The sequence below is a fragment of the Lagenorhynchus albirostris genome, chromosome 2 (genome assembly GCF_949774975.1).
Source record: "Lagenorhynchus albirostris chromosome 2, mLagAlb1.1, whole genome shotgun sequence".
NCBI lineage: Eukaryota > Metazoa > Chordata > Mammalia > Artiodactyla > Delphinidae > Lagenorhynchus > Lagenorhynchus albirostris.
This window is the reverse complement of record NC_083096.1, coordinates 98048641-98075368: the sequence shown is the minus strand read 5'-3', so window position 1 is coordinate 98075368 and position 26728 is coordinate 98048641. Positions and strand designations below refer to the sequence as shown.

The window sequence follows — 26728 nt, the reverse complement described above, 5'->3', positions numbered from 1 at the left end:
TGTTGAGTATAACCCTCATGATTTTAAAATTTTTAAAATGCTAAAAGAAGCCATTAATGCATATGGGATGCATTCTAATTATGTTCAAGGACTTTTGTCTGGGTATGCTTCCAAAAACATATTAATTCCTCAGGATTGGGAGACACTTGCCAGGACTGTTCTTGAACCTGGACAATATATGCAGTTTAAGACTTGGTGGAAAGAAGAAGCTGAAAACATGGCAAGGACTAATGTGGCCCGTAATCCTCCAGGACCACTTTTAGATGAATTAATAGGAACAGGTGCATTTAGTAATGTACAAGCTCAAGCTCAATTTGACGATTTACGAATCATTCAAATACGTATGTGTTGTTTGCGAGCATGGCTACGAGTGGAACCCCCTGGAAAAACAGCACAATCTTTTACTAAGTTAATGCAAGGGCCTGGTGAGCCTTACACAGATTTCTTGTCTAGATTGCATGCAGCCATTCAAAGAGCTGTACCACAAATAGACGTGCAAGATTTATTATTACAATCCTTGGCCTTTGAGAATGCAAATCCTGAATGCCAGAAGGCATTGCGGCCTTTACGAGCTGTAAACGCTCCACTTGAAGCGTATATAAAAGCTTGCCATGATATTGGATCTCCTACTTATCATGCCAATTTACTTGCAGCTGCCATAACTGGAGGGTTGAAAGATAATCGTACTAAATGTTACAATTGTGGAAAGTATGGACATATGAGGCGAGATTGTCGAAAAGGGCAAGGCCAAATATCAAAACAGGTTAAGAATGAACAGCCACCTGGTATGTCGCCGGTGTGGTAAAGGACAACACTGGACTAATGAATGCCGTTCCAAAAGGGATAAGTTAGGAAATCTTTTGCCTCCACGAGATAATGTCTCGGGACACGGGAAGCTAGGCCCAACCCGGGGCCGCAACAACAATACGGGAAAAGCGACGGTAAATTCTCAACGGTATCCTGTAAGCAATGGCAGCTTTCATCAGACACTACAGGACAATCTCAACATCGGCTCTTAGTTACTGATCTCATGCATGCTACCAGCGGCAGTGCTGCCGTTGACTTAATTGCTCCTCGAGATTGTATCCTTACGCCAGCAGGAGGAGTTCACAAATTAGCTACAGGAGTTTATGGGCCTATACCTGCAGGAACCGTGGGACTATTACTAGGACGAAGTAGTTTGACTCTGCAGGGTGTAACAGTTCATACTGGAGTTATTGATGAGGATTATAATGGAGAAATTTCTATTATGATTTCTGTTACAAAACCTATAGAATTTAATAAACGACAAAGAATTGCTCAATTGTTACTGTTACCATATATAAAACAAGCAGCCGCCCCGGTAAAGCGTACTGGGGGGTTTGGCAGCACGGGAAAAAATGTTTTTTGGCAATCCTTTATCGATGATCAACGTCCCCAATTAACTATTACCTTTAATAATAATGTGAAATTTATGGGCCTTGTTGATACGGGAGCCGATGTGTCTATAATAAAACAGTCTGAATGGCCTTCACTTTAGCTTCATAGAAATTCTGGGTTTTGAGAGGACAAGTACCCTTCACCTCATTCTTTTTAAATTATTCTTGCACTTTTGTTCTTTCATATAAATTTTAGAATTGTCTTGTCAGGCTCCTTAAAAAAGTCCTGTGGGCATTTGATTGGAATTTTACTGAAACTATATTTTCAATAATATATCTAAAGATTCTTTGAGGTTTTCTTTTTTTAACTTTTTATTTTATACTGGAGTACAGTTGATTAACAATGTTGTGTTAGTTGCAGGTGTATAACAAAGTGATTCAGTTATACATATACATGTATCTATTCTTTTTCAAATTCTTTTCCCAGTTAGGTTGTTACAGAATATTGAGCCGAGTTCTCTGTGCTATACAGTAGGTCCTTGTTGGTTATCTATTTTAAATATAGCTGTGTGTACATATCAATCCCAAACTCCCTAACTATCCCCCCCCCACCATAAGTTCATTCTCTAAGTCTGTGAGTCTGTTTCTGTTCTGTAAATTTGTATCATTTTTTAAAGATTCCGCATATAAGCAATATCATGCGATATTTCTCTTTCTCTGTCTGACTTACTTCACTCAGTATGACAATCTCTAGATCCATCCATGTTGCTGCAAATGGCATTATTTCTATGTAGGTGATCATATCACCTGTGAATAATGACAGTGTTGTTTTTGTCTGTCCAGTCTTGTGTCTTTCATCTCTTTCTTGTAAAATCTGACTAGACTTCCATCATCTGTTGAAAAGAAGCCATAACTGTGGGTATTACTATCTCGTTTTGATTTTAAAAGGTCTCTTATGTTTTACCATTATTTACTGTTATTAAGAATGAACTTTGCTGTAGAGTTTTCCAGATGTCCTTAATCAAGGGAGTTTACATTTATTCCTAGGTTCATTTGCTTTTGTTTTATCATAAATAGATCTTGATTTTTTTTTCAAATGCTTTTTCTTCATCTATTAATGGGATCTTAGGTTTTTGATATAACATCATAACATTTTTCTAATGTTAGAATGATATTCAGTCCCAATTTGGTCATACTGTATAGTATTTCATAAACGTTGTTGGATTTATTTGTTAATATTTTGATTGATCCTGGTGCATCTGAATTTATAAAATTTATAAATTTTTCTTCTCCATGTCATCTTTGTCTGCTTTTGTATCAGAGACTGGGTAAAGTATATGCATTCCCAGGCTTTCTCTGTTACAAAAGTGGTGGAATGTTGGGATTAGGAGACAATTGTGTTCACATCAGAGCACCACGGTTCATATCACAGTATGCTAGTTAACTGTGTGGCCTTGTAGCAAATTGTTTAACACATGCAGCTGTAAATCAGAGTCAAAACTGTAAGTACTTCAGCAGGTTGTAAATGCGTGCAGTGGCTAAGTGCTCAATAAATGTTGACTTTTTTATGATTTATCATATTCTAATTGGTGCTCCCTCTTTACTTAACTGTAAGATAAGTACAGTACATTATTATCATTAAGAAGAATGACATAATTTATCACTTCTCAGTCTCAACAATATACTTCCAATAACTTCGAGGCAGAAAATACCTTACTCTTCTTTGCTTACCTAGAGGCTTGCATATGATTTGGTACTCAGTTAATGTAGGAACTGAACCACAAGCGGAATCAAGAAGCGGGTTGTCGTTCCTGCCCTCCTCTGAAGTGAATTACGTTAGTGGCACTGTTCATTGCAGTCATGAACTTGCACTCATTCTCGGACAAGGTGGCATAACTTTGGCTTTTTTGAGCATTATATTACTGATTCTGATTCTGTCCTTTTCTACTCATCCCCAAATAAATGGTGTCTAGCAGAAGAAAAAGAGATAATACTCTACACACACACACACACACACACACACACACACACACACACACACACACACACACACACACGAAGAACGAGAGGCTCATGGGTATCATCAATGCACCAGGGACACATTTCAAGGGACAGGCTGCAGAGAAGGCAAACCCGACCAGAGAGAAGGTGGTCGGGGCATTGCAGGGACCTTTCCTACATCTTCAGCTCTGAGAGTCTCCAGTTCTGGGTACGGCAGGATCCCCGAGAAAACAGAGATAAACACAGATGCTTGCACAAGCCTGCGAGACAACTGGAGATCCGACTAGAGTTGAAAGGTAGGCTTTCGGCAATCTGCGCGTTTTGCTGTGTTCAGGGCGCAAGTCTTCCAGGGACACATTTCCTTCCACGCTCCAGGGAACCTCCCCGGCCACCACCCCTCCTGCTGGACAGCTTCCCATTTGCCGGAATTTTATGGGCGCCGCCCCTTTAAGCGCCGCGCGGCGCGCATGCGCCCTGGCTGTGGGCCTGGCGAACCCGGCTTCTGTACGCAGAGCGGCTTGGTTTGGGTGGGGCGTTCCCGGAGACGGCGCGTCCTCCGCCTTTACGCGGAGTCCAGCGACCCCGAGCGAGGACAGCGCCTCCGGAGCTGCGAGGCAGGACCCTGCGTCTCCTCTTCCTCCCGCTCGGGCCGAGACTGAGTCGCGGTTGGCCAGGCCCCAGGACGCCCCCCATGGCGGGCCCGCGGGTCGAGGTGGACGGCAGCATCATGGAAGGGGTGAGTACCGAGCCCGAGGCCTGGCGGGTTGCGGCTGCCGTCCGGGCTGCGGCACAGAGCTTGCCCAGCTGATGTTCTCTCTCTTCTCTCCGCACCAGGGCGGGCAGATCTTGAGGGTGTCTACGGCTCTGAGCTGTCTCCTGGGCCTCCCCTTGCGGGTGCAGAAGATCCGAGCAGGCCGCAGCACGCCGGGCCTTAGGTAAGTCGGGGAGCCAGGCGGCGGGACTGGAGGTTGGAGAGCGGGCTGGGGGCTCGGGGCGGGGGACAGGCCATTGGGGGGTGGGGGGCGGGTCTTGGGGCTGGGAATCTGGAGCCCGGCGGTGATGCTGGGAAGATGCGCCGGCCCCAGGGTTGAGGACTCTGCAGCCGGGCCGCAGGGTCGGCGGGACGGTGTTCCGGGCTGGGCGGTTAGGCGTAGCCGGGCTTGTGGGCCCTTGAAAGTTTCAAGGGGCAAGTTCAGAAAATAGGCCCATGTTTTCTCTATTTGGCTAGAGTTGCCTCGTTTCCTAATGAGTTATCTTTTAAACGGTTTCCCCGCCTCATCGGGCATTCCAAGTACCCGGAGAGCTCGTAGCAGCGGGCAAGGTAGATCAGGGCAGAACAGCCTCTAGGGCCGGAGGAAACCCCACTTTTTAACCAGTGCGTCTTCTGCTGCCGCACGTTTTATAGTCTCATAAGGACCCTGAGATGTGTCATTCCAGCTTTCATTCAGACCTTTAGGAAGCTGTGGATACGACCAGGATTATCAGTTGTAGGAGAGGGGAAAATGTTGACAGTTGACTTTGTTTCTCCTGTCTGGGAAGCTAGGCATGCCACTATTTTTTAAGTGTCAGGTATATGCACCTGTTAGAAGAGGACCCAGGGGGAAGACAGACTGATTCCTTGTACTTTTTATATATTTCATTATAATGGATCAACTATCTCTTAGTCTTTTATCCACACTCCATGTTGAAATTATTAAAAGGCAATTACTGATATGTGTGAATAGTAATTCTCTGTCACAGCAGTAGTTTGCAGTAACCCATTTCACCAATAGGGAAATTAATTCATTAAGGCTGTGTGAGGTATTTTATTAGTTTGCTAGGGCTGCCATAACAAAATACCACAGACTAGGTGGCCTAAACAACAGAAATTTATTTTTGCACAATTCTAGAGGCTGGACGTCCAAGATCAAGGTGCTGGTAGGGTTGGTTTCCTCTGAGGGCCATAAGGGAAGATTCTGTTTCAGGCCTCTCTCCTTGGCTTGGAGGTGACCACCCTCTTGCCCCCTATTCCCATGCTCATCCCTCTGTGCATGCGCACCCCTGGTATGTCCTAATCTTCTCTTTTTGTAAGGACAACAGTGAGAGTGGGTTACAGCTCACTCCTGACTGCCTTTTTTAATTTAATCATCTCTTCAGAGGCCTTATTTCTAAATACAGTCACATTGTGAGGTACTTCAACATATGAATTTTAGAGGAACACAGTTCAGCCCATGCAGGTATCATAGATTATTCAGTGAAATGCAAGTGAGACTGGTGGCACTTAGATAGTTTTATTAGTTTTCCTCTTTTGCATACTTACAATTTGCAACAATATTATCAGCATATATGTTCATAGTTAAAATAACTGCTCTGGAAGGAACCCTTAAAATAATGCCTACCAGCAGGTAGTCTACGTGCATAAAAAGCCAAAAGGAAGCTCTGGCACTTACTATGGTTAGAGCTTGCTGTTTTCTCGCCATTGAAGTTTTGTAAATGTGTCATAAAAAGTGGGGATATAGGCAGTCTGAATGCACACGTTTTGATGCAGTATTATGACCTGAAGGCCTCAGCATTTATCTGGACTGGAAATGATTCGAGATTTCTGTGATGGGCAACTGGAGGGGGCAGAAATCGGCTCAACAGAAATAATGTTTACGCCAGAGAAGATCAAAGGTGGAGTCCACACAGCAGATACCAAGACAGCAGGGTATGTGTCACTTACATTCCATTTAAGTGTGGGTTTTGGAATTAGACCTGGATGCACACGCAGGTACTACCACTTACTGGACAAGTTGCTTAACCTCTTTGAAGCTTTAGTTTCCTCACTTTTAAAATGGAGATAAAACACTTACCTTTTAGGGTTAGAGACTGTGTAAAGTCTCAGATACCTAATTGCTTCCTAATTGTAGCTGTTGCTATACCTATCTAGAATTTTCTCACATGTGTAGTATAGCGTATTTGTTTCTTTAGTTTTATTACTTAGAAAATGAATATCTGAAAACAACTGTAGTTTCATGCTCTATAGTGATAGTCTTTGTGGTGTAGCATATTTAGTTCTTGGCTTACAGCAAATTATGAGCCATCTTCTACTTTTAGACTAGGTATTTTTGTTATCGTTTACTAGATACTTATACAGCCCTATTTAGAAATTTTTATATATGATCTTGGCTTTTTCTCCCCATTGAAAACTGGATATTTAACAATTAAATTGAGCCTTTATCCCTTTCCAAGAACCCCTCCTTTTATTGATAAAACATGGAGAGCAGTTTTTGTGTTTTCTGTGTTATTGGCTGATTGTTATTGTAAGCAGCATCCTTTATCAACATCCTATCCATTTACTAGGAAATCTGGTAAAATAAGAAATAGTACTGTAAACCCAATGCCAGTTTGTTTCAGAAATGACTGTTTCAAAAAATTATGATTTTTTTTTTTTTAGCTTAAAATGTTTAGTGATGATTGAGATTTGAATTATGATGTGAATAGACTTCTGCTAAAAGGGGCTTGCTGCTAGGCCTAAAGTGAAGTTTGCCAAATGAGAACTTTCTTAAGGGGATTAAAGCATTTTGAGATATCTTTATAGTCAGCTTATTATTTTGGGCATTCTCTGGTACAAAAGGGGGGAAAGAGTTATAGTTAATCAGCTATCTAAAAATTAACACAGAATCATAGAATTTTGAAGCTACAGGAGAGAAGATAGAAACCATGTGTTCCAACCCTTCCTCCACTTTGTGAATGAGAGAGTGAAGACCCTCTGGTGTTAAGTGATTAACCAGAGGTCATAGAGTAAGGGTCAGAGCTAGAATTAGAATCTAGGCCTTCTGGCTTCTAATCCACTAGAACGTATGGGCAGTGAGCTGAAGGTTGATAATCCAGCTCCATTCAGTAGACTCAAACAAGCTTGTTCCTAGTCAGAAAACACATCTTATTTATTTGAATTCTAACATTTTCATCCCTAACTGTGATTACAGTACCATGTGTTTTCTCATGTCTACCTTTGTCTTTGCAATTCCTTACTCTTCTAATATTAAGGTTTTCTTTGGTCTGATTTTATTGAATGGAAGAGAGACACTTTAGCTGTGTTGGGTTTCTCAGGGAATAAACAGAAGTTCAGTAGTTGTAAACCTATGGTTTATAGTAAACTGAACATTTCCACGTTTTTTTCACTTGCTCCTAGGCTCAATTCCTGAGAACAGGGATTATATTGCATGCATTTTCTCTTATAATGCCTAACACATTATACAGTCAATAAATATTTACTGAATTAATGACATGCATTATCAGTGATAGAGACTGTCTAACTCAGTACACCTGCATCATTGCTATAAGACAGTTAAGTAAAGGCTATCTTTTGGTATGTAGAGGCTATGTTGCGCTCCTTTTCAAGCTACAGTCTATGTATTAATATGATTGTTTTCCCTTGACTTTGGAGAAGGGCGATAACAGCTCAATTAGAAAATCTGACCGTTTCATTTTATAAAATGCTACATATTCTATAATTATTTCTTGTGATTTCTCACATTATTTGACTATAAAGACCAAACAGAGGTGAGTTATGGTAGGGATTATCTCCTTAACAGTTTTTTCCATGTAAAATATTTGGCTATCAGTCTTTGTAAAACATTACTCTATCATACCACAGATGCCAACATGGTAGGAACTATATCTTTTTTTTTTTTTTTTTTTTTTTTTTGTGGTACGCGGGCCTCTCACTGTTGTGGTCTCTCCCGTTGCGGAGCACAGGCTCCGGACGCGCAGGCTCAGTGTCCATGGGTCACGGGGCCTAGCCGCTGCGCGGCATGTGGGATCTTCCCGGACCGGGGCACGAACCCCTGTCCCCTGCATCGGCAGGCGGACTCTCAACCACTGCGCCACCAGGGAAGCCCTTTTTTCTTTTTTTTAAACATCTTTATTGGGGTATAATTGCTTTACAATGGTGTGTTAGTTTGTGCTTTATAACAAAGAGGAACTGTATCTTAATATCTGGAATGATGCCTTGTGCATGGTGGAGACTCAGATACAATCATTAGAATATTTCTAGACCTTGATGGTTTTGAATGCATTTTCATAAACTGTTACTTTTAAGAATCCTTTTGTAAAAACGTTGTAAAGATGCTTTAATTAATTTTTTTTTTTTTACTTCTTTGTAAGATAAAAGTGTTAGGACTTAACCTAAGATCACACAGCTAATGTATTTAGTATTGGATTCAAACCCAGATTTGCTTATCATTTAAGGCCAGTTCCTTCTACTGCGAAATACTAATCGGATGTTATCATTCAGTCACTGGAGTGTTTTTTAACTTTAAACTTGAGGGCGTGTACCTGCCTTCTCAGTTGTCTGTGCTTCAGTGATGGTGATATGTAGTTATGTCTCTCTCTTGAGACTTTAAAAAGAAAATGCAGCTAAGCCTGTTCTGCCTTCTCCTTAGGAGTGTATGCCTCTTGATGCAGGTCTCAATGCCCTGTGCTCTCTTTGCTGCTTGTCCATCAGAACTTCGTTTGAAAGGTGGAACTAATGCTGAAATGGCACCACAGATTGATTACACAGCCATGGTAAGGGCTTTTGTTGCTACTGATAAACTAAGATGATCTCACATAGTCTTCTGAATCTCCATTCTCTATTTAAATATATCCTGAGTGTTTTTGTGTACATAGCTGTTTAATTTCTTAATGGTGTCTCGTTCCGTTGTGGGAGAGGATAATTATTTTAGATTGCGTGTTGTATCTTAGAACTGTGCTCATAGTGAATGCTTTAAAAAGCCTCAGTTATTGTATACATTATATTACTTGTATGTGTATTATATTACTTATATAAGTCTGTTAGTTTCTGAATACAGGGATTATGATTTGGAAGAAAAACTCAAAGTAAGAATTAAATACTATGTTTGACAGGATTGGCGAGGATGTGGAGAAATTGGAACGCTTGCACACTGTTGATGGGAATGCAAAACGGTGCAACAACTATGGAAAACAGTATGGAGGTTCCTCAAAAAAATTAAAAATACAACTACGATATAATCCAGCAATCCCACTTCTCGGTATTATCCTAAAGAGTTGAAATCAGAATCTCCAAGAGAAATTAGCATTCCCATGTTCATTGCAACACTATTCATAATAGCCAACATGTGGAAACAACCTAAATGTCCATTGATGGGTGAAAGGATAAAGAAAATGTGGTATATACATACAGTGGATTACTATTTAGCCTTAAAAAAAATAAAAGAAATTCTAGAATATGTGACAACACAGTTGAACTTTGAGGACATTGTGCTAAGTGAAATGAGCCAGTCACATAAAGACAGTACTGGCATGATTCCACTTATATAAGATATCTAAAGTAGTCAAATTCATGGAATCAAAGAATGGAATGCTAGTTAGGGGAAGGGGGAAATTGGGGAGTTCATATTCATCGGACATAACTTTTCAGTACAGTAAGATAAATAAATGAGCTCTAGAGATCTGTTGTACACATTGTAACTATAGTCAACAACATTGTGTTGTACTCTTAAAATAAATCTCATGTTAAATATTCTTACCACAATAAAATAAAATTTTAAAAAATAATTAAATACCATGATTTGACTATAAATTTTTAGAATGATAAAATTCAGTATTGGCATGCTTATACAACTAGTGGGAGAGAAAAGTGGTATCATCTTTTTTTCTCCAGGTTTATTGAGGTGCGGTTATTCATACTAAAATTCACCCTTTGTAGCATACAGTTCTGTGATTTCTGATGTATGATTGTGAACCAGCCACCACAATCAAGATAGAGAATTACTGTAGAAAATTCCGTTATCCCTCTTTGTAGTCAATCCCACCCCTCCACCCCTGGCAATCAGTTATCTGTTTTCTCTAATAGTTCTGCCTTTTTTTCAGAATGTCATATAAAAGAATAATACTGTATATAGCCTGTTGAGTCTTGTTTTTTTCCCTTAAAATACATCTGATTAGGGGGAGTAGGATGGGGGAGGGATGGATTGGTAGTTTGGAATTAGCAGATGCAAACTATTATATAATAGAATGAATAAACAACAAGGTCCTACTGTGATAGACCATAATGGAAAAGAATATGAAAAAGAATTCATATATATGTATAACTGAATCATTTTTTTAAATAAATAAATAAATTTATTTATTTATTTATTTTATTCTTGCCTCCTTGGGTCTTTGTTGCTACACGCAGGCTTTCTCTAGTTGTGGTGAGCAGGGGCTACTTTTTGTTGTGGTGTGCAGGCTTCTCATTACGGTGGCTTCTCTCGTAGTGGAGCACAGGCTCTAGGCCTGCGGGCTTCAGTAGTTGTGGCACGTGGGCTCAGTAGTTGTGGCTTGCGGGCTCTAGAGCACAGGTGCAGTAGTTGTGGTGCATGGGCTTTGTTGCTCTGCGGCATGTGGGATCTTCCCGGACCACCGCGCCACCAGGGAAGTCCCATAACTGCATCATTTTGCTGTATACTAGAAATTAACACAACATTGTAAATCAACTATACTGTAATAAAATAAATTAAAAAAAATACATCTCAGGGTTTCCCTGGTGGCGCAGTGGTTGAGAATCTGCCTGTCAATGCAGGGGACACGGGTTCGAGCCCTGGTCTGGGAAGATCCCACATGCCACGGAGCAACTAGGCCTGTGAGCCACAACTGCTGAGCCTGCGCGTCTGGAGCCTGTGCTCTGCAACAAGAGAGGCCGTGACAGTGAGAGGCCCATGCACCGCGATGAAGAGTGGCCCCCGCTTGCTGCAACTAGAGAAGGCTGTCGCACAGAAACGAAGACCCAGCACAGCCAAAAAATAAATAAAGTAAAAAAAAATACATCTGAGAGTCATCCATGTTGCTTGTATCAGCAATAAAAGCTAAGTAGTGTTCTATTATATGGATGTTTGTTTATCAGTACCAGTTTATCCATTCATCAGTTGAAGGACATTTGGACTGTCTCCAGTTTTTGGCAAGTATGAGTAAAGCCGCTATAAACACATACAGGTTTTTCTGTCTGAACGTAAGTTTTTATTTGTCTTGGGTAAATACCTACAGAGGGGTTGCTCAGTTGTAATCGTAAGTTTATGTCTAACTTTATTGAGAAACTACCAAATTGTTTTGGCATACAACGTGGCTGCATTGTTTCGCATTTTCACCAGCGCTGTAGGAGAGTTTCAGTTCTTCTTCATCCTCCCCAGCGCTTGATAGTCTCAGGTTTCAGTTAAAAATTTTTTTGCTATTTTAATAGGTGGTACAGTCTTTTAAAATTCAGTTTGATAGGATGTATAATGAAAGTTAAAGTTAATCTCTCTTCACCTAGTAATACCACTTCAAGGAAATGACCCTAATTAAATATTGCGAAATGCAGCAAAAGATAATGTTAAACGTATTGGAGCATAGCATTATATACTTTAATTATTGTTATATAATATACATAATTATGTAATAATGAAAACTTGGACAATGGTTAGGTAAATTATGCTAGAATGCCATGAAGTCGTTCAGATATTTTGTAGGAGGAATTTTATAATGTTGGGAAAATGCTTTTGTTTATAATGTTAAATGGGGGAAAATGTATAAAACGTTGTGTATGCGGTGAGATTTCAACTATATAAAAAATAACCGAGAACGCAGAATGGAATGCTATTCAACACCCCCTAATTTCTTACGGTACACTATATTGAGAAGGTTAGGAAATACTGGCCTCTGGAGTTAAAAACTGCTAGGATCAAGTTTCCTGAGTTCTGATTTTTTTTTTTTCATTAGATAGACTTGCACAGCTCTGATTAATTAAATGTTAAACTTTTGATTTTAGCTACGTCAGTTATTTTATTTGAAAAATAGAACTAGCCTACACATTTTTATATCACTGTTTATCCATGGTACTTCTTTACTACTTCAGTGCAGAGCACTTTTGTTTACTAAATATACTTGCTGACAATGAATATTGATGATTAAAGTAACAGTAAACTGATTTTTTCAGGTTTTCAAGCCAATTGTTGAAAAATTTGGTTTCACATTTAATTGTGACATTAAAATGAGGTAAGTTACTTATTTCTTAACCCTTTGACCCACTACTTGTGCTAAAAATAGTGGAAAAGTTAGATCTTGGAGAACTGTCATTCCGTAACCCACTTAATACGTATCTTATAGGAAATAATAGTACTTCGTGGCTTAAAAACAGTAAGCAGCAGAGGCATGGGGACTTGAAAGGGAATTGCTACACTGAGGTACCTTCATATCTGGAATTATCCATGCTCACCACAGACAGAATGCCCACTGTGTGCAGACAACTGGAATGGGCACTGCAGGGTCATAAAAGGAATTCTCTTCCATAGAGCAACCAGAATTATTTTTCTAAGAGACATGTTGGGCATTCAGGTTATTTCTCTGTAAGGCTTCCCTTCCCTCTGTAAGGCCACATAGTAAAAAGGCCATATTTCTTGTTGTGGCATTTAAGTGATTTGCAATCTTATTCCAATTTACTTTTCTAGCTTTATCCTCCCTCCCCTCCATATATTCTAACTACATGATTGCTGCCATTCCCTAAACATACTTTGTGCCTTCAGACTTCCATATCTTTTTTCATGTTTTTCTTCCCCTGCTCTCCTAAAAATTGGAAATCCTACATTTTCTGAAAGTGAAACTTGTAATTTCTTATGTGAATTGTCAGTGACTGTGCCTCAGTTGGAGTTCCTATTTACATCTCTCTTGTAGTCCTCCTTACAGCCTGGCTTGTGTCCTAGTAGATTATATGTGGAGCCCCATCTTACCAGATGGGGAGTTCTTTGTGGATAAGAGCATTGTCATTCTCATCTGCGTGTTCTCAGCATCTCTTATAGAATAAGTGACACTAAATATTTGAGTTGAAATTTTATTAGTGGTTCAGCTACTAAGTATTCATCATATATTTATTGAGCACCTACTATGTGCCAGACATTGTTTTAGGCACTGGAATATAGCAGGAACAAAATAGACCAAGCTCCCACCATTAAGTAGCTTAAGTCTGAAACAGCACTGTTGAATAGAACTTTCTGTACTGAGGGAAATGTTCCTTATCTGTCCAGGATGGTAGTCACTTGATACATATGACTATTGAGCACTTGAAATGTGGCTAGTAGGATTGGGGAGTTAAGTTTTAAATTTTATTAAATTTAAATTTAAATAGAGAATTCCCAGGTGGTCCAGTGGTTAGGACTCTGCACTTTCACTGCTGAGGGTGTGGGTTCAATCCCTGGTTGGGGAACTAAGATCCTGCAAGCTGTGTGTCCTAAATAAATAAATAAATAGATTAATTAATTAATTAATATTCATTTATTCACATGTAGCTTGAGTCTACCATATTGGACAACACAGATCTAAAACATTATTTGGAAGTTTCAAACATGAATTATATAGTTGGATATCACTCACATGTTATTTTATTGTAAATATTGAGCTTTATTTTTGTCGTGCAATCAGTTTATGTAAGTATTCATGATACTTTTCATAGGGGCTACTACCCGAAAGGAGGAGGTGAAGTGATTATCCGAATGTCGCCAGTTAAACAGTTGAACCCAATAAATTTAACTGACCGTGGCTCTGTGACTAAGATATATGGAAGAGCTTTTGTTGCTGGTGTTTTGCCATTTAAAGTAAGCTATCTAATTCACTTTACTGTATACCTGAAACTAACACAACATTGTAAATCAACTATACTCCAATAAAAATTTAAAAAAAATAAAATAAAGTAATAAAAAATAAAGTTGTCTAGATGATCTTAGAAGTGTATGTATGTCTTGATAAGTATTATATCATCTAAATTTTGAAATTATTGAAAGAACTTAATTTTTAAATAAATCTTTTCATTAAAAATTTTTCTTAAAATTCTGTGTTCTCTACTGTTGAAAATTGTGTTTTTATAAGATGTATGTAAAAGTTATTAATTATATATCTTTGAAGGCTTGAAAGCAATTGTCAAAATAATCATTAATTTATTTTATTCTATTTTTTTGTCTTGCCAAAATAGGTAGCAAAAGATATGGCAGCAGCAGCCGTAAGATGCATCAGAAAGGAGATTAGGGATCTGTATGTTAACATCCAGCCTGTTCAGGAAACTAAAGACCAAGCTTTTGGCAATGGAAATGGAATAATGTGAGACAATATACTTTTTCCTAGATGTTGGTTGAGAGAGCCCTGAAATAATTATTCTATTTTAATTAAAGATTTGTCTTTTTTTTTTGTTTGTTTAAATTTGTAGTTTTAAGAAGATATATTTTTAAGGGCATTCCTACCTAAAACAACAGTATGATGAATTATGATGATTATTTTATTCTGAATTTCTTTTCTGAGGATGGTTTACCTTTTATTACATTATAAGAGCCTTTTTGTTTATATAGCGAACTTAAATGTTTAAGCTAATCAGAAGTTAGCCTTTGGGCTTCCCTGGTGGCGCAGTGGTTGAGAGTCCGCCTGCCGATGCAGGGGACACGGGTTCGTGCCCTGGTCCGGGAAGATCCCACATGCCGCGGAGCGGCTGGGCCCGTGAGCCATGGCCGCTGAGCCTGTGCGTCTGGAGCCTGTGCTCAGCAAACGGGAGAGGTCACAACAGTGAGAGGCCCGCATACCGCAAAAAAAAAAAAAAAAAGTTAGCCTTTGAAGATGATCCTAAGAGAAATATTTCCAGTTGCTTTTCTATATCTCAAATGTGAAATCAGTTTACAAGTAAATATTAGATACGGCAAAGATCTATTTAAAAAAGAAATATAGTATATTAATCCATTTAGTAGTTATTGATTTATGTGTTATAAAAATGCTTTAATTAATATTTTTGAAGAATAAAAGTATCTTTTGTGGATATTTAAATTTAAGCTTTCTTTTTCAGATTTTCTATTAAAGGGTTTAAAGTAAATGCATTTTCTTTGTATGATAATACTATCTAAAAACTATAAAACAAAACCAAACATCTCTGTAGAAAGACCTTTTCATTTAAGATAATGAGTGCAGTATGCCTTTGAAATGGTACCCCTTAGTGCTGATGACAAGACTTCTGGGAGGGCCATTCCTTACCTATGAGTGGATTAGAATCTAGTGTGACTTCTTGTCCAAAGTGCTGAAAGATACTCATACCCTGATGAAGATGGAGAATGCTAATCATGCTGCTCTCTATATGAAGACTTTCACTTTTGTAATATACTAGCCAGATCTAATTCTGCTTATTTAATAGTCACTGTTCTCCTGTGTTGTATTTGCATGTAATTTTGGAATATTTATAGCATAGATAGTAATACTTTTTTTTCCCTATATAGCATTATTGCTGAGACATCCACTGGCTGTTTGTTCGCTGGATCATCGCTTGGTAAACGAGGTATAGCTAAATGAAGGGGGTCCACTGTTCTCAGTGCTACTGTACAATTCTTTAATTATCTGTCAGGATTAGGATGTTGTAGAATGATGGATAACAAGTTTGAAAGGATATGGTTAACTGATTCTATTTTAGAGTCAATTAAATTTTCAGTCTTTCCCCCAACTTTATGCTTTTAAAATTTTCAAACTTATAGAGAAGGTGAATGATTAGTGAATATCCATACACTAGATTCACTGGTTATGAACGTTTAGCTACGTGTTGTGTGTGTTTCTGAACCATCTCTATGCAAGTTGCAGGTACGAAGTCTCACCCCTGAATACTGCAGCGTGTCCATCCAAAGAATAGTATCTGCATAATCACATTACCATTTTTATACCCAGAGAATCTATTATATATGTATTTTTTTAAGATTTTTTTTTTGATGTGGACCATTTTTAAAGTCTCTATTGAATTTGTTACAATATTGCTTCTGTTTTTATTTTTTGGCTTTTTGGCAGTGAGGCATGTGGGATCTTAGCTCCCTGACCAGGGATTGATCCCGCACCCCCTGCATTGGAAGGTGAAGTCTTAACCACTGGACTGCCAGGGAAGTTCCTTGTTATATTCAGACATAACCAGATACCTCCAAAATATTCTTTAGAGCAGTATGGGGTTTTTTGTTTGCTTGTTTGTTTGTTTTTGAGCACACACAGCATTTGTTTGTCATGTCTGTTTAGTTTTTTTTTTTTTAAACCACAGAATAGTCTCTTCACCTTTTTTTCCTTTCATGATATTTACATTTTGAAAAGTCCAGGCCATTTTCTCATAGGATTTTCCATAATTTGAATTTGTCTGATTATCTCATGATTAGATTTATTCAGGTTAAACATTTTTAGTGAGAATATTGCACAGGTGACTTTGTGTACATTCTGTTGTATCACATCAGGGTGCATGTAATGTCAGTATACCCTTTATCAGTACAGCTCACTGATCACTTGGTTAAGGTGGTGTTCTCCAGGTATGTCTGCTATAAAGGTTCCTTATTTATTTATTTATCTACCTACCTATCTGTCTGTCTGCCTGCCTGTCTCTACCATGCTTCGCAGCATGTGGGATCTTAGTTCCTCGACCAGGGATTGAACCCGTGCCCCTTGCAGTAGAAGCATGGAGCTCTAGCCACTGGACCACCAGGGAATTCCCCCTTTTCCCATTATAATTAATAAATACTCTGGGATAGTACTTTGACACCATCTGATCATCCTGTCTCAATACGACTTTCATCCAGTGGTTTTAGTATCTGTTGATGGTTCTTCCCTGCATCAGTTATTACAGTGTTGATTTCAAAATACTGAATGTTTTTGTGAAAGGGAAATTTCTGTAGTATTTGGTATATTTGGGAGAGTAGATACATGTATGCATCTGTTGGTTAGTATTTAAAGTTACTTTTGCCATTGAGGCAACTTCTAATTGAACTTTTCACTGTGTGGCAGTTGATTGCTTTATTCCTACTTTGTAGCATCTTTAAAAGATGCTTACTCTCGCTATGCCATTTAACCACATTATTACTGCTGAATACAAAACTTCAGGTAATTTTAGTCTGCTCAGTTGGTTGATCTAGATACAGTTGGGTGTCAAATCTAACCAGTGTTAATAGAATAGGTAAAATCAACACCTTTGGTTGACTGGACATAAATGAATTCTGTTTAAAACCGTGCTGTTCAATGTGTGGTTGGCGGACAGGTAGCATATGGGTATCATCTGAGAGTTTGCTGAAAATACCAATTTTGGGGCCCACCTCATGTATCAGATCAGAATCTTTGAGAGTGGGGTCCAGGAATCTGTTTGAACAAGCTCTCTAAGGTATTATAAAATTTGAGAAATAGTGATCAAAAACATATATTTAGTGTGTACTCATTACTTGTTAGGTGCAGTGAGGAATCAGCATGGATCAGTGAGCCGCTACATGCAATGTCTTTAAGCCTTGAGAGGGCAAAGATAATGCAAAATATAAAGCAGAGACTAGGACCCTATGTTACAAGTAGTAAGTGCTTGGCAGGCATTGGGTGGAATGTGAGTTTAGTTTGTTTGTATTATCGTTGGGTACCAAGATGTGCCAGGTACTATGTATGAAGGATTCAGAAGTAAGAGTCACCATTTCTGTCTCCTGGCTTAGTCTGGCAGAGGAGACAGACCAGTGCTGTGATTGTTCTATCCCCAGGGCACCATAGGAGCACAGGAGAAGAACAGCTTATTCTTTGGGGGCTGATTGACCCCAAATCTGTCTTGTGCCATTCAGTGATCCTCCCGTGGGTTCTGTAGATAAGTAGAAGTTAGCCAGATAGAAAAGTGAGAGCTAAGGAAGAAGGACAAAGGAAAGTGCTGACATAAAAGTGTAGTTCTGTGTTTGGGCAACTAGAACCATATGTGATGAGTACAGGATCTGGGTCAATGCAGAGAATGAGGTTAGAGAGGTCAACAGATAGTTGAAGGGCTTTATAGGCCTTATAAAGGAGTTTGGATTTCATCCTGAAAACATAAAGATTTTAAGGAGGGATGTAATTCCAGGTCTTTGGAAGTTAGTCTGATAGCTGTGTAGAGGATTAGAGGAAAACCATAGTGGAGGCAGGAAGACAAGAGTCTGTTAACGGCAATCCAGGTCAGAAATGGTGAGGACCTACACCAAGGAAATGCAGGGACTGAGTCTAGAGAGATGAGTACTGATATAAGGGTATTTAGGAGGGTGAATAGACAATTTGGTGATTAGCTGGAAATGGGGGGTGAGGGATGCAGTGTAATGACCTTCTAGATTTCTAACTTGGGTAACTGGAAGTACTTAAAACTTGTGAATATGGGAGGTAGAGTTAGTTTGCCAGGGTAGAAGATAGTTTTGGATATGTTGTATTGACATCATAAAGGGACCGTTACTCTGTTAAGAGCAGTACTTGGAATTAACTTTACTGACAGCCCTGAAAACGTTTCTTTCCTAATATTCCATAAACATTTTTTTTCACTTTGTCATAGGAGAGTTTTTACTTTGAAGTTGTCTTTGGACAACACTCATGTAGAATGCACAGTACTTATTTTTAGACTTATAGTGGTAGGAGGGAATAGAGGATAGAGCAGCAACACTTACTGAGGTTGCCTGACTCCTTCTGGTGCCTGCCCTTGTTTCCTGTCAGGCACTTAAGTCAAAGGAGATGTCATTAGCAATTGCAAAGACCTTGGGGTCTTCTCTCTTAGTCTAGGTAGTCTATATATTAAGCATCTCAGAGAATGTCATGGATCCCAATATCCAGATCCCCTTTTTATTTCTGATTTAAATTAACTAGAAAATTACTAGACTCTGAATCCTAATGTTTAAGCGTTATTATCAGAAGCAACATTGGCTGGTTGTGCACACCACCATATGTATTAGAAGCAGTAGGTTGTAACTAGTCATGTTTTTGTCATTGTCTCAGTTACTAAAACTATTTTGACCTTAGTTTCCTTATCTATTGAGTGAGAGAGTTAGCCTGAAGAATATCTGAAATCCTTCCAGTTATAACATTCTTTAATCCTGTTGCAAAGGTGAGGTTTGTTTGTGTTTTTTTTTTTTTTTGAGAGAATCTTGCAGTTTTAGATGGAGGCAGTGTATTATAACAGAGAACACTAAACTGAGAGCAAGAAGACCTAAGTTTTGGTCCTATGTCTGTCATTATCTTACATGGTGACTGCGCTTTCCTTACCTGAAAAATGAGATTGGACCATTATCTATGTATAAGAATCCCTTCCAACTTTATATGATTGCTATATGTACAGAATGTATTTGTGTTTACATAGTTGAATATCTGTGTATTCGTTGATTTCTCATCTTTCAGTTAGTGTTCTTTACTATGGGACAAATCAATTTGCTAAGATGAATTATGACTCTGGTTTATCAATCCTATTTCTTATGTATGGAAACTGCCTAGCTTGTAGTAAGCACTTTTTTTCCTCCTTCAGTATATGTGGTAATTCATGGCATCTCTCTGATGCTATAATCAGTCCTTTAGCTTTCTCTGTTCAGCCTGATAACTATTTTATAGTTTTGTCCTTTTAATAAGCTAGAAGACACCCCGAATCATTGAATATTCATTTTAATTTGTTATAAACCATCAAAATTGAGACCATTTTAAGAAACCTCTAGAATATCAGAAGAGTATTTGTCAGAAAAGCCTTAAGTTTTCAGAAGAAACTAGGATTTTGCTCTTTTGTTTAGAATATAATACTAATAAGAAAAATTCTCATAATTACTTCATTTTGTTCAGTTGCCACAGACCGCTAGTAATAGGTGGTAATTATGTTAGATCCATTCATACCATTATTCGCTCTCAAGGCGGCTGGGTAGGAAGGAATGTGAATGGCTCTGAGAAATACTTTGCCCCTACACAGAGAAACCTTAGTGTGTCTACTGTTCTCTGATACTATTGATACAAAGCCAGGAATTCCTTCCTTCTCCTTCACATCCTCCATGCAAATTTTAGCCATTCTTCAAGGTCTCACCTAAGTCCTTCATGTTCCATGAAACCTTCTCAAGTTATTCTAGAACCTATAATTTCCTTTTCTGAAATCTCATTGGATATATAGTTTATACCATAGAGCTTAGCACTTATCCTCAAATACTCTTATATATGAGTATTTTCTGATGTCTCCTTAGCAAAGGAACCAGTTTCTATCACTTAGTATGGTACACACATAGTAGGTACTCAATATTAACTATTTTTATTAATAGCTTATTATAAACCAGTCTTGGTAATAGAAGCTTTATAAATATTATCTCTAATTTTAGCAAGTTTGCAACTTAGGAATTATCATCTCCATCTCCATCTGGAAGAAGAAATGGAAAAGGCAAAGTGGTTTACCCAAGAAGTCAAGATTCATACATATTCCAAACCACTTCATTCAGTCATGTAAATACTTGCCTGATTGATGTTGTGAAGATAGTTTAATTTGTTATATTATTATAATAATTGCTGTAAGGGAAAAAATGGTTAAAATTTGATTTCCCCTATTCTGGTAAATTTTATCAAGACATACATATAGTCAAATGAATTTCCAAATATAAAATAAAAAATAACTACATTCTCATTTTTCAAAGGACATTTTCATTTGTAGCCAAGGTTTCATTTAGTTTAAAGTAAATAAAAAGAATCATTTGACATTCCACTACTTCTGATGGACTTATTTTGTATTCAGCATTGTACCAAATACTTGTGGTATGTGTAGAGAAGTAGGAAGTAGAACATGGGAATAAATTTTCTGACTTACTTTCAAAGTTAGGTGATACCGGCAAATTCCCTGGTGGTCCAGTGGTTAGGACTCCGTGCTCTCACTGCCAGGGGACAGGTTTAATCCCTGGTCGGGGAACTAAGTTGCTGTAAGCTGCGTGGCACAGTAAATAAATAAATAAATAGTTCAAATCTTAAAGGAATAAAACTTTATGATATTTGATCTGAGAATTTTTATCTGTTCTTCCTTAGATGAAAATTATCTGACTTTAAAAAAAAATCCTTTAATTCTAATGGAATCGGCTGCCGACTAATTGTAGCATATATGAATTGCAAATTTAAAATTTTGAAATCAAGGTGTAGTGTTATAGGGTCATAACTTAGTTGTAAATTGGTTTTATAATTAGTACTTCTTTTTTTTTTCTTTGGCCACGCCGTGTGGCATTCGGGATCTTACTTCTCTGACCAGGGATAGAACCCGTGCCCCCTGCAGTGGAAGCACGGAGTCTTAACCACTGGACCTCCAGGGAAGTCCCCCTATAATTAGTACTTCTTAAACAGGGCCAAAGCAGCCTGTTTTTTCTTCCACTTGTGCATTTAATAAAATATTTGCATATGCTAAGCTCTCAGAAGATTAAATATACATGAAGATCTTATCCTAAAGGTTGCATTGGGTGAGTTCAGAGGCCTAAAAGATATTACACCAGTGCTAACGGGGATATATTAAACTTTTTGCCTCTTAGTAATTAATTTAGTTTTTTTTACATTGTGCCTGTTGTAGGTGTTAATGCAGACAAGGTTGGAATTGAAGCTGCTGAAATGCTGTTAGCAAATCTTAGACATGGCGGTGCTGTGGATGAGTATCTGCAAGACCAGGTAATGACACTTTTAGGATAAAAACCATCAAGCCTATTAGATTCAAATATTGGGCAATTAGATTGAATATAAATTTTAGTCACTGACTTTCAGACACTGATTGGTATGTCCTAGTTCAATCCATTTTTTAGGTATTTTTCTGGAATTTATATACCATAAATTTCAGTTCTCATCTTACTTGACCTGGCTACGGCATTTGGCACAATCGAGCACTCCTTCCTTCTTGAAATACTTTCTTCGCTTGCTTTCTGAAATACTGTTATTATCTTTGTATCTCGCTAACCTTACATTCTAGTCTCTTTGCAAGTTTGTTATTGTTTTTTGCCTCTTCTCAGCTTGTAAATGTTGGAGAGCCCTTGGCTTAGGCTCTTTTGTTTATCTGTATTCAGTCCCTCAGTTATTTTGTACAGTCTCATGGCTTTAGTACCATCTGTATGCTGACAGCTCCTAAATTTATATCACTAGCCCAGACCTTTCTCCTTAACTGCATGCTCATAATATTTCTTATGCCTGTCAACATCTCTGCTTGGATGTGTCATACACCTCTCAAACTTAATATATCTACTCACATTGAGAAGTGCTAGTGAATATTTCCAAATACAGTCTTTTTATGGTGCACTGTCTTGATAGATTTTCCTTTCTACCATAGTTTTTTCTCCTTAGTAGCAAATCAGATGTCTGTGTTTAGAAATGTATTACTCAAGATTTCTTGACCAGTTTCTTAAGACAGTTTTCCTTATTTCTAGTCTCTTCCTTCTTACTAGTCTACACTCCAGTAATTCTGTATTAGTGTATTTATTTATGTGTTAAAATGTTGTAATTCTAGAGTATGGAAGAAACTTTCATATTATATATAATAGCTTGCAAAGATAGTTGGTCTGATTAAATTTATTAACTTTTAACTCTATATTCTTAAACATTAATTTTAAAAATCTATATTGAGGTCTGCTACTAAGCATTTCTGTGCTATACCACAAACTTTTGGTAACACAGGTTTTGTATCATCTTAAGACTTTTGGAAACCTAAAGAAATAGAAATTCTTTTTTAGCTATGTTGATTTCTAGTATCAATAGTATTTTCATATGGAAAGCAGTAGAATTTTAACCCCAAATATTAGTAAATGTGTGAGAATTTTCTTCTTCTTCTTTTTTTAACAGCTGATCATTTTCATGGCATTAGCCAGTGGAATTTCCAGAATAAAAACAGGACCAGTTACACTCCATACCCAAACGGCTATACATTTTGCTGAACAACTAGCAAAGGTGAGTATTCTATCAGAAAGAGTAATTGATTTTCATTTTGGCCAATTTGGAGTCACATTTTAATCAACAGAAAACTTAATAGTAATTGTAATTGCTCTCATTCGGTGAACACTTCCTATGTGGCAGGCACTGAGCTCGCTCAGCAGTGAAGCTGAGTTGTCTCACTCTGCATGACCATTTTAGGTGGCTATTTATTATTAATCCCATTTTACTTATGAGTCTAGTGAGGCAGAGGAATTAATTGCTCAAGATAGTTTCTTAGTGGCAGGACTGAGCTTTGAGCAAACTGGGAGAGCATACATCTAAGCTCATGTGTGGTAGGTACTGCCTTCCAGTAAGTGAAGATGTTTTAATGGGAACTATAAAATCAAATCACAAGGGGTTTGCAGTGGGCTATAAACTTAAATTATTTATATAAAAATTTTAAATGTTTTATTTTATTTTCTTGTGATTTTATTGGGGTAGACTAGAGTATTTGCTGGACTTCTAACACTTACCAGTCCTTTTAGCTTCAGAAAAGTAGATTTATAATTTTTTTTTTTTTAAATTTGGCTGCACTGCATGGCTTGTGGGATCTTAGTTCCCCGACTAGGGATCGAACCCGGGCCCTCACAGTGAAAGCACTGAGTCTTAACCACTGGACCACCAGGGAATTCCCTAGATTTATAATTTAGAAAATAGAGGAAAAAAGCTGTCCCTAACTCCCCCTTGCCAGTAAAACCACTCTTGACGTTTAGGTATTCTCCTCCTCTCTTAAAATTGTTTCTCTTTGCATTTTTTTGCAGTTAATGCATACAGCTTCATTTCTTGCTTTTTTCAGTAATGTGTGGCATATTTCCATTTTGCCATAGTCTTTATAATGTAATTTTGTAAAATACTATGAAATTTATAACTCAGAATTTTATGAAGGAAGGTGCTGACCTTAAGTATTTTAAAAAGTTATAAAAATAATGTATAGTAGTATTAAGAAATTAAGCATTACAGAGGTGTACCAAGCTCAAAGCCACGGTTGCCCTACTCCTAACATGTTATTTGTATGATTCTTAATAATATGTACTTTTTTTGTTGTTATTAGAAAGGATAGGTAGATTTTGGTTAAATTGTGGGAAAAGGCTTGATAGGAGGCAAAGGCAAATTATATTTGATGTCAAAAGATAGTTAATTGTATTTTTTATTATTCTACTTATGCTGTATTTTGTAACTACTATTTGTCTCCCCACGTAGACTGTGATCTCCTTGATAGCAGAGACAAGGCTGTATTCATTCTTTTCTTTTTTTTTAAATAAATTTATTTATTTAATTAATTTATTTTTTGCTGCATTGGGTCTTCGTTGCTGCACATGGGCTTTTTCTAGTTGGGGCGAGCGGGGCTACTCTTCATTGCGGTACACGGGCTTCTCATTGCGGTGGCTTCTCTTGTTGAGGAGCATGAGCTCTAGGCGTGTGGGCTTTGGTAGTTGTAGCATGCAGGCTCAGTAGTTGTGGCTCGTGAGCTCTAGAGCACAGGCTCAGTAGTTGTGGCACATGGGCTTAGTTGCTCCACGTCATGTGGGATCTTCCCGGACCAGGGATCGAACCTGTGTCCCCTACATTGGCAGGCAGATTCTTAACCACTGTGCCACCATGGAAGCCCTGTATTCATTCTTTCTACAGTACTTTGCACATAGTAGACACTCACATGTTATTTGAAGTGAATACACAGTGGAAAGTGCCGTGAACTGGAATTTTTAGCTCTGGTTTCTTGTTCAGCTTTGTTGTGTTTTAACTCAGTGATTTGGGGCAAAGGTGCTTCATCATTCTGTGTCTCAGTGCAGATAATTCATCAGTAAGGTCAGAGAGTGTGCTGTAGTCCCTATGGCTCCTTCCAACTCTAAATTTTTGTAGTTTTCAGTAGGTTTATATATAGGCTAGAAATGATTTCCATAATTGTTACCTGTGTTTCATATTTATATAGTGCTTATAATTTGAGAAAAATATATATACTGTATAAATTGTTTGTCTAGCTCAGAATTCAGATTCAGTGTTTATTCATTCAACAGTAATTTTCAGTGTCCAGTGTGTCAGCGCACTGCCACATAATACTGAAACTGGAATAATTTGTAAATATTACAGTTCAACAGGGCTTCGGAGTAGTGGTTTTCAAATTGTATTTCAGAGAATCAAAAGGTTTTAGGCATACTTGAAATCCCTTTGTCACAAATTCAGTCAGCCTACTTAGTTGTTTTGATTTTAATTCAGTTTTCTTAGAATGAATACATTTGCTTTTTAAAAACTCATGTTTCCACAAATAATGATAGAGGTCAAATGTTTCAAAGCCAAACTTGAATTAGTTAAGTGAAAAATACGTTAAGCCCAATAAAGATGAATGAAGATGTTAATTGTTACCTCCCTCTACCTTTCTGCTCTGAACTAGGTATTTTAAATAGTATATTTAGGGAATTAAATTAGCAAGAAAATTTGAGGGAATTAAAGGGTATTTCTGTACTTGACAAGATAAAAGAAGTATAAATGCTTCAGTGCCATGTTTTAGAAAAATTTTAGGAAGTAGGTAGTAGAGATGCATTATTATTAACAGTTGAGATTTAAAAATTTATATTTGCTTAAGCTGTACTCCTGGGGGGTTCTGATTCAGTGGGTATGGAGTAGGGCCCAGGCTGTATATTCTGACAGAACTCCACAGGTATGTATACATCTGAACAAGGACCATCCTTCTGGAACAGAATATTTTATATATAGGCCATTGAATTTCTCATGAGTCATTTGATCTTTGTATCTCTAGCTTCAATAAAATGAGTTTGGTATTAACTACTGCCTATTTAAGCTGGAGTTGTGGGCTCGTCCCTCTATCGCTTTTCATATTATTTATATACTAAATGCTCTTCTGGTTTCAGGCTAAATTTACTGTGAAGAAATCAGAAGATGAAGAAGATGCTTCTAAAGATACTTACATTATTGAGTGCCAAGGAATCGGGATGACAAATCCAAATCTATAGGGTATTTGCCTCTTAAATGATACCTCAATGATGTATTGCACTAATCATTTCATAAATATTATATAGAACAATGAATAAGCAGTAACTTATTAAAGGACCTGACTTAAATTTAGAGATGAAATACAGAAAGTTCTAGATTTGCTGAGACTGCTTCGTCCTATTAATCTCACTTTGACTGTCTTCTGAGATAGATAGGGACAGCGAAGTTTAAGAGTTGGTGAATATGTATGATAGCTGATTTCAGTATTAAAGTATTGAAATAAAATATTCTTTTCACCTGAAGTGTGTTTTTATTTTTGATATAGTATATTAAGTTATGGATGTAGATTTGATCTGTAATTTGTGTATGATTCTAATCACTACTAGAATCTCATGTAAAATTTAATGAGACAACTTTGTACACATGTACTTGCTGTGTCAACAATAACATTTAATAAGCATTGTCTCATTATATGTATCTTCTTTCTAGTGGGTATTTGGTAGATATTGATTTTGAATCTGTTGTGAAAGCCAAACAATGAGAATTGCAAATTTTCAACCCTAGTAAATTTGGCCAAATCAGCCCCAGGTATGTTTTTGTTTGGCTTATAGTATTAAAAAAATAATTGCCTTTAGAACAGAATTCTTTTCATTACTCTCTATTGTCTTACACCTAGCCTGTTCCACATTTAGATTACTTCCTGGTCCCTGTAGGCAGTTGAGGTTGTGACTCAA

The 26728-nt window shown here is 37.7% G+C and overlaps 1 protein-coding gene across 2 annotated transcripts; it reads left to right on the top strand.

Moving 5' to 3' along the window:
• The first annotated feature begins 3889 nt into the window (after nt 1-3889).
• Nucleotides 3890-26296, top strand: RTCA (RNA 3'-terminal phosphate cyclase). 2 transcript variants are annotated; one of them, XM_060139505.1, is made up of 11 exons: nt 3890-4095; nt 4194-4294; nt 5902-6045; nt 8765-8888; nt 12295-12353; nt 13804-13945; nt 14320-14444; nt 15599-15657; nt 21664-21758; nt 22917-23021; nt 25913-26296. In XM_060139505.1, exons 1-11 carry the CDS (start codon nt 4051-4053, stop codon nt 26012-26014), a joined length of 1101 nt encoding a protein of 366 aa, XP_059995488.1. In that variant the 5' UTR covers nt 3890-4050; the 3' UTR covers nt 26015-26296. The 2 variants fall into 2 exon arrangements, with proteins under 2 accessions (XP_059995488.1, XP_059995489.1); XM_060139506.1 differs by lacking the exon at nt 3890-4095 and having other exon boundaries at nt 5887-6045.
• The last annotated feature ends 432 nt before the right edge of the window (nt 26297-26728 follow it).